The sequence below is a fragment of the Grammomys surdaster genome, unplaced genomic scaffold (genome assembly GCF_004785775.1).
Source record: "Grammomys surdaster isolate TR1022 unplaced genomic scaffold, NIH_TR_1.0 125849, whole genome shotgun sequence".
Classification (NCBI taxonomy): domain Eukaryota; kingdom Metazoa; phylum Chordata; class Mammalia; order Rodentia; family Muridae; genus Grammomys; species Grammomys surdaster.
In genome coordinates this window covers 1545212-1555762 of record NW_021620675.1, presented here as the reverse complement: position 1 = coordinate 1555762, position 10551 = coordinate 1545212, and the positions used below count along the sequence as shown (strand labels likewise).

At 52.7% G+C, this 10551-nt stretch overlaps 1 protein-coding gene across 1 annotated transcript; it reads right to left on the bottom strand.

Moving 5' to 3' along the window:
* Positions 1–2485: 2485 nt before the first annotated feature.
* Plekho1 (pleckstrin homology domain containing O1) lies at positions 2486–10084 on the bottom strand. The gene is made up of 6 exons (XM_028789723.1): positions 9928–10084; positions 9689–9835; positions 6402–6542; positions 5712–5816; positions 5068–5169; positions 2486–3823 (listed from the first exon to the last, which is right to left on the bottom strand). The coding sequence occupies exons 1-6, from the start codon at positions 9952–9954 to the stop codon at positions 3119–3121; spliced, it is 1227 nt and encodes a 408-aa protein (XP_028645556.1). The 5' UTR covers positions 9955–10084; the 3' UTR covers positions 2486–3118.
* Between the last annotated feature and the right edge of the window lie 467 nt (positions 10085–10551).

The window sequence follows — 10551 nt, the reverse complement described above, 5'->3', positions numbered from 1 at the left end:
GGCACTGGGTGGGGATGGGACATGGGCTATTGCCCCAAGATCACAACCTAGGCTTACCAGTTTGTTTAGGGCTGGAGCAGGGAGGGAGGGTCAGAGAAACTTGTGCTCTTCCCCACCCCCTGCCTTTTCACCCCAGACAACTTACTGCTATGCTGTGGAAATAATATGCAAATTAACTCATTAGCTTTCCAGGCCAACACCTCAGACCTCTTCCTAATGGAGGAAGCTATAGACTGTACTTTTCCAGGCTGTCTCAAACCCTCCTGAACAACTTATGGAGGGAAACAGGCAGAGCCGCCGGGCTATCACTGAAATATGAATTAAGTATCCTGTGTTTAAATGTACCTGTCTCTACTCGTCAACAATGTACTTGATTCAACTCGGTGTCCTGGATCCCCCTGTCCCCATCCTGGGGCCTCCCAGAGGAGTTTCCCTCTCCTCTTCATTTGGGTAAGAAGATAGAGCCAGGCTGTCGGGAGGGAGGGTGAATATAAACATCCTGAAAATGTCTGTCAGCAGCTTCACAGGAGAAAGCCACCCCAGTGCAACCGTGGGGCTCAGGAGTGTAAAAGGTAGAGGACGAGGGGCAGGGAGGAAGCTAGAATAATTTGCTGTGATCCTGTCATAGTGGCTAGGTTCAAAACATTTTTACATGACCAGAAATCTTGCTGGCAGCCACCCACCAGCAGCGTAGAATTTAGGTTGCTTTTCTGGTGTGAAGCATGGCTTTGTGTGAAGCTCGGAAATGCTTGCAGACCAGGAATCACGCTATTCCCTCTTTGCAGCTGTCTTCAGCACTGTGCCTGGAGGTACCTTGTATGCCCTCCTTGGAAGAGGGGGACGGGCATGGCCGTGGCCCATTCAAGGATGTGAAGTAGAGCGGCAGGATCGCTCGATCAGCCCTGTGGCCTGTGCCTCATTCAAGCTGTGCTCTGGCCTCCTGAATTTGCTTTACTAGTCATTGAGCCAAAGTAGTCCCAGCAGCCTTTGAGGCCACTGTGGACAGAAGCATAGACCACGGGCTGTGCTTTACAGTCAACAACTCTAGTTTGCTGAGGAGAAAACAAGACTCTTACCAAGCTGGCTTTGCCCAGGGCCTCTTAATGAAAAAGTGAGAATTGGAACTTGAATCCAGATCCCTGTGGTTTCAAAGCCAGGTTCATTCATCACTTGCAGGCAGCGGCTGGGTGCTGGGACACCTGCTGGGGAGCTGGGGCTGCTGGCTGAGGTGTCAGCATCCGCTTTTCTCTAGAGAGCCCTGAGCTTTTCTACTGGTGCTCACCCGTCGTGTTCCCCCAGTGTCTGCTGTGTGCGTGTGTGTGCACGCGTGTCCCTCCCCTGGAGATGACTGGCGTGTTAGGACACATATGTCATTATTGTTTTGTCTTTTTCCTCATTATGTGGGGGCGAAAAGAAAGAGAAAATGGAAAGTGCTGATAAAGGAGAAGATGGGGAGGCAGAAAGTGTGTCATTTTAACCCACCTTTAGTATCTGTGGCAATCCCTGGCTCTGCAGACCGGGCCAGAGCTGTGGAATGTGGAGCTTCTGAGGGGATGGGAAGCCTGGTTCCCTCACTCTGTCAGGAGAGCCTGGGGACCCCAGTAAGGAAGTACTCTGTGATACTTTCCATGGTTCAAGTGCAGAACTTGTGTCTAGATAGCTACAAGCTAGATGTGGGGAAAACATTAGTGACCCTAGTGAGTGAGAGGCAGGGACTATGACAAGTGTCCCTCTGCTGGCAGACTGGAGGGATGGCTCAATGGTTAGAGAATGTGCTGAGGTCAAATCCCCAGTACTCCTGTGTGTCTGAAAACCCAGAATCCCTTTCCTCAAGATGTTTTAATTTGGAAGGACTCCTCCAGCTTATCTACGAGGTGGTAATGTCTTAACACACTGGAAATCAGAGGGGTCCCCCACAAGCCCTTACTCTCTCCCCAGCCTGGGCCCCTGGAGCCTGTCTGTCCTAACTATTTCTCTTTCCACCAGGAAGTTCTGGAAGTTCACCAGGGCAGCAAGGGGTGAGACTTCAGGAGGATCAAGGACAAGGGATACATCCCTGTATTTTTAACCCCTTGTTTGCTTGATGCAAAAGACTCTATGACCCTGTATCTCCCGAATCATTCAGACCTTGCCTGCCTGCCTTCCTTCTTATCACCACTAATAAACTTAATCTTAGAAAAGCTCAGTCTGCCACGGACGAGCCTGCAAGGAAGCCAGGCAGGCGGCGGTGTGGGGAGAGCTGTTCTGAAGCTGTGCATGTCGGACGGCAGTGGCGGGAGATGGGCTGGGTAAAAGGAACCCTTGCTTGGCAGAAAGAGGAAGCTGGGTGCAGGTCTGGTTTCCCCTCCTTCCCACACAGCTTCCACCACAAGCCAGTTTCATTCTTAGTTCAACCCTTCCACGGAGTCAGCTGCTCCTCCCCAGTCAGCTGCTCCCCAGTTTGTGTGTTACTCCACCCCAGTCAAAAGACCAAGCTGGTCCCATCTATTCAAGTTTTTAATCTTCGGATCCTTGGTAGGAGGGAAACAAGAGGCACTCACACTGCTGGGTAACCACCATCACTGGGCCTCAGCCTTGGAGTCTGACCTTAGTGGTCCTCTCCTGTACGTACACCTTGCTGAGAAGGCTGGGAGGCTTTAATTCCACATATCCTTCTCAAGGCTCAGGTAAACCTCACGTCTCTTATGGCATGGACAGGTGGCACTGGCCCCTGTGTCCCTAGAACTCAAGTTGCAGAGCTGAAATTTCAGCCTCAGAGTGAGAACCTGGGACATCCGAGGAAACCTCGTCTATCCCCAGTCTGTTCTAACCCAGACGGCTTGTGTACACCCAGGTCCGATCCCTACTGTGCCCTGGGTGCAGGTGGCCTACGCACGGCGGAAAGCCCTGTCTATATTATTCTTTGTACAGGTGAGAACACTGTACTTGGGCCTCAAGGCTCAATCTGTTGATATGGGAAGTTGGTAGGAAAAAGCCACAGTAGGTGAGGCATGAGCAAAAGCAATGAATTTGATTTTTTTTTTTTTTTGGATTGAGGTAAATAAAAAAGCTTTATCCTGCAACATTTGGAGATAAAGAGTCTGTGCCCCCCAAAATTCCAGACCTGCCCCCTCCTCCTTCACATCAGGCTCTTCCGGTATTGACTGTGCTGGGAGGTCTGTCTGAGGTGGGAGTCTGGGGTCTGCAGGTCCATCTGCCTGTACAGGTCTCTCAGCTCCCTGACTTCCTGCAGCACTCGCTTTGCCTGGCTCCAGTTGGACGAAGCCTCCCCCAGCAGCCTCTCTGTCTCCAGCAGCAGCTGCTCCGACTGGGCATCGGGTGGAGACTGTGGGGGGTCCTTGGCCTTCCGCTTGCCATCGCCCAGTCCCTGAACCTCTGCCAGCAGCTCCTGAGTCTTCTCCAGTTTCCTTGCTACCAGGTCCTGGATCCGGGACAGCTGTCCCGGCTGGAAGGGGACAGGGGCTAGGGATTCCTCAGCTTGCAGGTGGAGAGGGCGGGCTGGGGCAGTGTCCCTCTGGGATAGGATCTCCTCCAGGGAGGCACATCGGCTCTTCTCTGTACTGGGTAACTTCTTCAGTGCTTGCGGGGTGTAGGGGGCTCCCTTGTCTGGTTTTTCCCAAGGCCGAGAAAGGCTGCTTGCCCGGTGTGAAGAGGGCTGAATCCTGTCTGAGTCCGCTCTCCGTCGACTGCCAGTCAGCTGGGCCACAGACTTGTCCAGATCGACCCGAAAGCTCTCAGCACAAGAGGCTGGCTCCTCAGGGGAAGGGTCTTCCTCTTGGATCAGGTCTAATGTTAGCATTCCGTCTGAGGTAGAGGTCGAAGCCTGGAAAAGAGATGTGAATGAAGGCAGTGAATAAATAATGCAAGCTGTGGCCGAAGGGGACCCCCCCTCCAGTCCACTGAGACCCTCTCCTCTGCTGTTTAATCCCTTTGATGACGATTTGAACTCTTTCTTTTGCTTTTCTATAACTTACTCTTTCCTACATATTGTCTGTTCTCTTCTCCACTACAAGCTTCGCAGGGAATGTCTACTTGTGTGCTGTAGACTCCTAGCGTCATAGGGATGGCCCACGGTCACAGTAAGATCCACACAGACAGACAGAGGAGGCTGCTTCTCTGCCTACGTTCTCCTGGCCACACACCTTAGCTCTGCTCTGATATCTGAACTCTGAATCCTTGCCTTGAATGAACCTTGTCTTCTTTTTTTAATATTTATTTTTATTTTATGTGCATTGGTGCTTTGCCTGCATGTATGTCTGTGTGAGGGTATCAGATATTGGAGTTAGAAACAGTTGTGAGCTGCCATGTGGGTGCTGGGAATTGAACCCAGGTCTTCTAGAAGAGGAGCCACTGCTCCCAACTGCTGAGCCATCTCTCCAGCCCGTTGTTCCCTTATTTCTTAAGTATTATAATTGAACAGAAGTGGTAAAGGGAATTCAGTATGTTCTGTGCTGTTGCCCATGTGCAGTTGTGACCATTTCCCTCAGAACCACCTTCCTAAAGGAATTGCCACTGCCCACGTTACAGGCAGCCCAGAGACCATGGGTCCTCCTCAGGGTCTGCTGACTCCCGGGCCTGTGTTCTTCCCCCTGCAAGGACAGCCTCTCCCTAGACTTGGAGCAAGGCTGGAAGAGAGAAACCACTACTTCACTTAGTAGAGGGTTTGCTGTGGGGAGTGTAGCACTTACTGTCACCCCTCAGAGTGGCCGTTACCCCTCAGAGTGGCCAGCCACCACTACCGTCCCCTCTGAGTGGCCGGCTGCCACACAGGAGCACACATCATTCTGTGCCCAATACTTCCGCTTTTCGCTGTCCTGGGGGAATTTCTCATTTCCTCAGAAGTTTTTGAGAACAGAGATGTCTGACTTGTGCTAGGTGCTGAGTAAGTAATTTTGATTTAGAGGAATCGATTCAAAGGCGGGGACACGGGGTGGAGCGGTCTCCTGAGCCTTTCTTTGATCCTAGTTTTAGGAGGACACCCCACAATGCTCCTGCTTATACACAGCTGAGGTGGACCAGCACAGAGCTGGCCCTGGGCAGTGTTAACTTTCTTGCAGTTTTACATACCACAGCCATGAGGTGTCCCCGGGTTGGAGGACGGCGGGAGTGTTGGATTTTTGCTCTGTCTCTTGTAGGGTGGGCAAGATAGCTGTCCTCCTCAACGGTGACCTGAAGAGATGCACTGTGAGTCACAGGGTTTCTTAGGGCTCTGTCCAGACTGAGAAACCCCTAATATGCCTGGACTGGGAAACAGGCCCATCCCACCCACTATTTCTGAGCAGGGCTATAGGCAGAAGGATTTACGGACACAGTTGACCCGAGACTAGATTAAACATTGTGAAATATGTGTGGGATTCGAATCAGCAGAGAAAAGACTTAAGAGAGAAAACTGGGTGGGGGAGGGGGTGGGGGGTGGGACAACACAACAGGGCCTTTAAAGAAGCTGAGAAAGGTCAGGACTTAGGTGACACACCCTTATAATCCCAACACTTGAGAGGCAGAGGCAGGCAGATCTCTTGAGTTCGAGGCTAGCCTGGTCTACAGATTGAGTTCCAGGACAGCCAGGGCTATACAGAGAAACTCTGTCTTAAAAAAAAAAAAATGCCAAGAAAGCAGAGCTGGGGAAACTAAAGGGACCCCGCACCATCTAGCGAGCCACAGCTTGCTTCCCACCCTAGCACCCATCCCATTTCCCACAACAAGCTCCTGACCTCATCCAAGATACGGTTTTTAGCTCTGGTAATGGCAGAACTCAGGGCATTGATCCATGACTCCTTTTCTTCAGGACTCACCGCCAGGAAGATGAGGTTGGGCGCCTGTGAGGGGAACATTCTTGCTTTAGCAGGGTTTTACAAATACATTATAATATGGCCCCCCCCCCCCCCCCCCGCCACTTTCAAAGAAATAATCCTCTCATCCCCTCACATCCAGCTCCTGGAAGGAGAGGCTCTGTTTCTGGGATAGCTGAAGGAACCCAGAGTCTGTTCCTGCAAAACACACAGGCTGTTTTAGAAAAGATGGAGGGGGAGCTAAGAAGATGACACTGGGGACAACTCGGGGATGTGTGACCGTGCTTAGGTAGTAACGATCTTCAGATGTCTGAAGATACAGGGTGTGACAAGCATGGCTTCCCTGGCTTCCCTTGAACTTCAGACACCCATCAGGGAAGAAGCACCAATAATGTTTCTCCCAAGAGAATATGTACATATGTACAGTAGGTGTGTGTGTGTGTAAAGTGGGGTACAGGGGAGAGAGAGAGAGATCTTTATGGCTGAATAGGTTATAGGCTGGCCTGCCTGGAGGAAAGGAAACGGTCAGAATATCCTCCAGTTAAATAATGAAAGCCAGAGGGAGACTAATTCTGGGCCCCGCAGCCAGAGCTGCCGTGAGGGCGAGCCTACCGTGGTGCCCGGCTGTCTGCACCGAGCCAGGGTGAACTTGCTGTGATTTTTCTTGCTCCTGCTCTTGGACTTCCGGAGCTCTTCGCACTTCTCATAGTCACTCAGATCAAACACCTCTTGGCTATTTTTCTCATCTTTTACCTACGGGAGGTTGGGGTGTCATAAGGATAACATTACTCTGCCTCTCCCCCAGAGGAAAGGGGAGGATGACAGCAGGAAGCTATCCCACCCAAGTGTATACTTGGGGGATGGAGCTGAGACCTGAGCCTTGTATGGGATTCTGTTTAACCCACTCCCCACAAGCTACCATCCCAGTGCCTCCCTCTACCCATGACCCTCACTCTGTCTCTGAAGGACGCAGCTTACAAGTCCTTAAAGGGGCATGTCCTTAAAGGGACGTGGTGAATGGACTGCTCTGATCTTTCCAAGTAAGGAAGACAAGAGTGACCGCTAATATAGTCCAGGGGAAGGGGAAAAGGCAGCCAACATCTGGAAGGGACAAAGGGCTGCTTCTGGCCTCAGGGAATACTATAGTTCACAGAGTGTTCCTTTCCACCTGCTCTCTCTTCTAAACGTCTGACATTACAGGAGACTTCCTCATCAGCAGGCTATCCCCTTCATCTACTTGGTTGGGAATATGCCAGGAATGAGCCGGTCATGATTCCCCGGGAAAAGTTGAAACCAAGCAAACATGTATAAGGAGGCCCATGCCTCCCTTGGCAGCCGTCTACAAGCCCTTAGCCGATCTGCCCATCCTTTTGAATTGCTGAGCACATGTGCTGTGGGAGAGCGTGGGGAAAATTCATCTATTGCCATTTGCCTGGCAAGGTTTGGCTCTCCAGGGTTCTCCCTTTCCTAGGGCTCCCTGATTTTTGGGTAGGATGAGGGCCTTAAATATTACAGTGGACCTGGGACAAGAATCACTCCAGAATGATCCACAGCAGCACAGGCTGGAATGTGGGATGATGCAGCAACCTCCTCTCCCGTGCCTTCCCCAGAGAGACTATCAGCAGAGACCAGAAAGCTTGGAGAGGAAAGAGCTGGGTGTGTGCGACCAGGGGAAGGGACTCACTTGTTCTGTTTTCCCAGGGAAGGGAAGGGAGCTCTCCTGGCATGGACAAGGCTGATAAGGCGCTCTGGGAGAGGACAGCGTTGACAGAGGTCAGGAAGGGCAAGGGTGGGAGGCCGGGTGAGGCGGGCAGCAGGAGAAGTAGATGCAAGTGCCCAGAAAAGACAGCGCCCCTGGCACCTCGTGTTCTATTGCACTCTGTCTCTTCCTCACACTGAATTCCCAAAGTCTCATTTGTGTCTACATCTTCCCAATTAACCCTTCCCGCTCGTGGGCCACAGATGTACTAAGCACTGCTTTCAACCTGACTTCCTCTACTGTGAAGTCACCTAACATAAGGATGGCTCTGTTACCTCTGGTCCTTCATCAGGTCAGCCCTCTTTACAAAAGGACGCCCTTGATGAGTTAGGAATGACCCACAGCACCCACTAGGCTTCTCTAGAGGAAGAAGCTATGGGAGACCTCACTTCCCCAGGAAAGGAGGAATGCTCACCAATGTGTTTTCGCATCTGCATGTGAATTGCAAATACACTATGCTTTTGCATCTACCTCTTCAGTCTGTAGCTCTGCTGCTGCTGCTGCTTTTGTTTACAGGCTGAGTAAACAGTGTCTTTTGGCAGCTTTGCCCTTAGCCCAGGCCCACTCAACCACGGAGTTGGTTCTGAAGAAGGGTCAGTATAAGGTGCACTTGCCTCTTTTCCACTGCCCTTCCCAGCAGGGGGCATCTGGCCTCAGGTCTAGTCAGATGCTCCTGAGTCAGAGGACAGTGGACACTCTAGGCTGAGGTCATCCTATCCTCTCTCTGGTCTGTATCCCTCCCTTCATACACAGGTTTATTACCAAAGTCACCATGTACATTTGTCCCCAGGTTCTGCCTTTTGGACAAATATAAGAAGGAAAAAAATGGCCTTGTTTTGTTTCTGTAGCCTTTCACTGTCCTCTGGTTTCCCCTCAGACACGTAGGAAGCCCTTCCTGATTGCTAACTACATTTCCTGGCATTATGAAGTTCGGGGAAGACAGGAGATACACAGTGATACTGCTGCTTTTTAAAATAAACAAAACTAAAAAGCAAGAAATCATTGGGGGAGCTCTCGTTAGGATTTGAGAGCAGGGACCCTCAAGAACAAACTCTGTCACGTCTTCCCTGAGCTGGCTTCCAAGCCTCTCCAACCGTTATGTTTAGGCCCCTTCAGAAGGAACCTGGAGGCTCAACACTGTTTAGTTAGCTCTGCTTGTCTCAGTAGACTGTTTTCAGATGAGTACCTCTCTCGGGCTGCAAGTGTATCTGCTTCCACACCATAAAAGGCTTTATTTACCCAAATACAAGGGCAGAAAGCAAGTGTCTAGTGACAAAAGCAGAACAGGTTAGAGCTAAGGGTTTTGGGTGAGGGCACGCAGGCAAGAGAGGAAGGGCCAGTCTGTCAGAGAAGCAAGTTCAGTTTCTCAGCATTCTTGTTACTGAGTCAAGAGTTAGGACTTAACAAAGGGGGAAAGGGGTCTGGATTCCATGTCCTGGCTTTACATTCTGACCCCGTGTGGGCTGCGGTTTCCTGTAAAACTACAGAGCCAAAGCCATGGAGACACACACAGGCACACACAGTCCAAACTCCATTCCCCATCTACAAATAAAGATGGGCAGATATGAGTTCCTTGATTTTTTTTTTTACCCTTTAAGTGGAGTGGAAGGTGAGGAACAAGCCTGCTTCAGGATGCTGTCTCCTACAAAAATCCAGCAGTCACGGCTACTCTACCTCTGGTCCCAGAGACTGACTCCAAGTTGTGTTTTCTATGACTTAGGGTGACTGTGCTACTCAGGGGACCTACATATATGCACCCCCTCCCTGCCAGGCAGGAACAGAAAGGGTTGTGGGTTGGGGGTAAGAGAGGCAAGAAGGGTCGAGGGATAAGAATTTCAGTGTGTTTCAACGACAAATCAAACAAAAACAAAGACAGAACCCACAAAAACCCCCAACCGTATTTTAGAGGGTCAGAAAAGAGCGAGAGGCGGCGGCGTTAGAACTTCTGAGAAAGGTGTCCGCAAAGGCGCATCAAATAAGTAAACTCCTAAATCCCACTGAGGTTCTCTCACTCGGGGGTGACTTTTCTCGCAGACACAGGACTTTTGCGACCCCTGAACTTGCAGAGATGGAGGCGGGGCAAGCCGGAGAACTAGCCGCCTGGGGACGGGGTCCCGACGGCTCGGGCAAGGGCGCCTACCTCCTTCTCGGAGACGTAGAGCTGGTCGCCTTTCAGCACCACATAGCGGTTTTTCCAAATCTCCCTGAAAATCCCTTTCCCGCAGAATTTCCGGACCCAGCCGACCTTCTCGGGCGCCGCAGACTGATGGTTTCCATCCGGAGGCCCCTGCCCGGGGCGAGACGAGGAGCAGCGGCTCAGACGGGTCTCCGCGCCCTCCCCGCCCCCCCGGCCCCATTGTCCGCGCGCCGTGCACTCACCCGCTTGCCCGAGCCGCTCTTCTTCATGGCGGGATCGGGCGGCCGCGCCCGCTGCTCGCTCGGCGGCTCGCGCTAGCCGCAGGCCGGGCCCCCGCCGCCCTCGCCGCCCATGCCCGCCCCCGCCGCACGGGCCCGGGCCACCGCCGCTGACGTCGCGGGCTCCGAATGAAGGGCGGACCGCGGCGCCGCCGCCGTGCGCTCCCCGCCCCACGCCTTTGTTTCCGACCCGGCACCCGGGGGAGGCGCGAGCGGATAACCGGGAGGCGCGGCGATGGGGGCGGGCCCGAGGCGTGGCGAGCGGGATGGAGCGGAGGCGCCGTGGGAGAGCGGCCGCCTGGGACCCGCAGACTCCGGCTGGCGGAGCCCCGGGAGTCTCCACTCTCGACCTACTCCCGGGCGTGCGTGAGCGCCCCGCCAGGCCTGCGGTAAACACGCGTGCAGCGGTGGGGAGGCCCGGAGGACGCTCGGACCGCGAGCCCTTCTGAGCTCCGTGTTTCTGATGAGGCTTGGAGGGAGCCCAAGTTTGAGCCCCGCTTTCCTCCGTTCCCCTACCTGGTAAAAGGAGGATCAGCTGGCCCAGGAAAGCCTCGTGAGGTCCCCAATGTTGTCTTTTAGATTCAATTA

Coding starts and splice junctions, on each gene's coding strand:
- Plekho1 (XM_028789723.1), bottom strand. CDS start 9,954: ATGAAGAAGAGCGGCTCGGGCAAGCGG. Junction 5,817..6,401: donor GCAGACAGCCGGGCACCACG/GTAGGCTCGCCC, acceptor TTCCCCTCACAG/GCGCCCAACCTCATCTTCCT. Junction 5,170..5,711: donor AAAACCGTATCTTGGATGAG/GTCAGGAGCTTG, acceptor GCATCTCTTCAG/GTCACCGTTGAGGAGGACAG.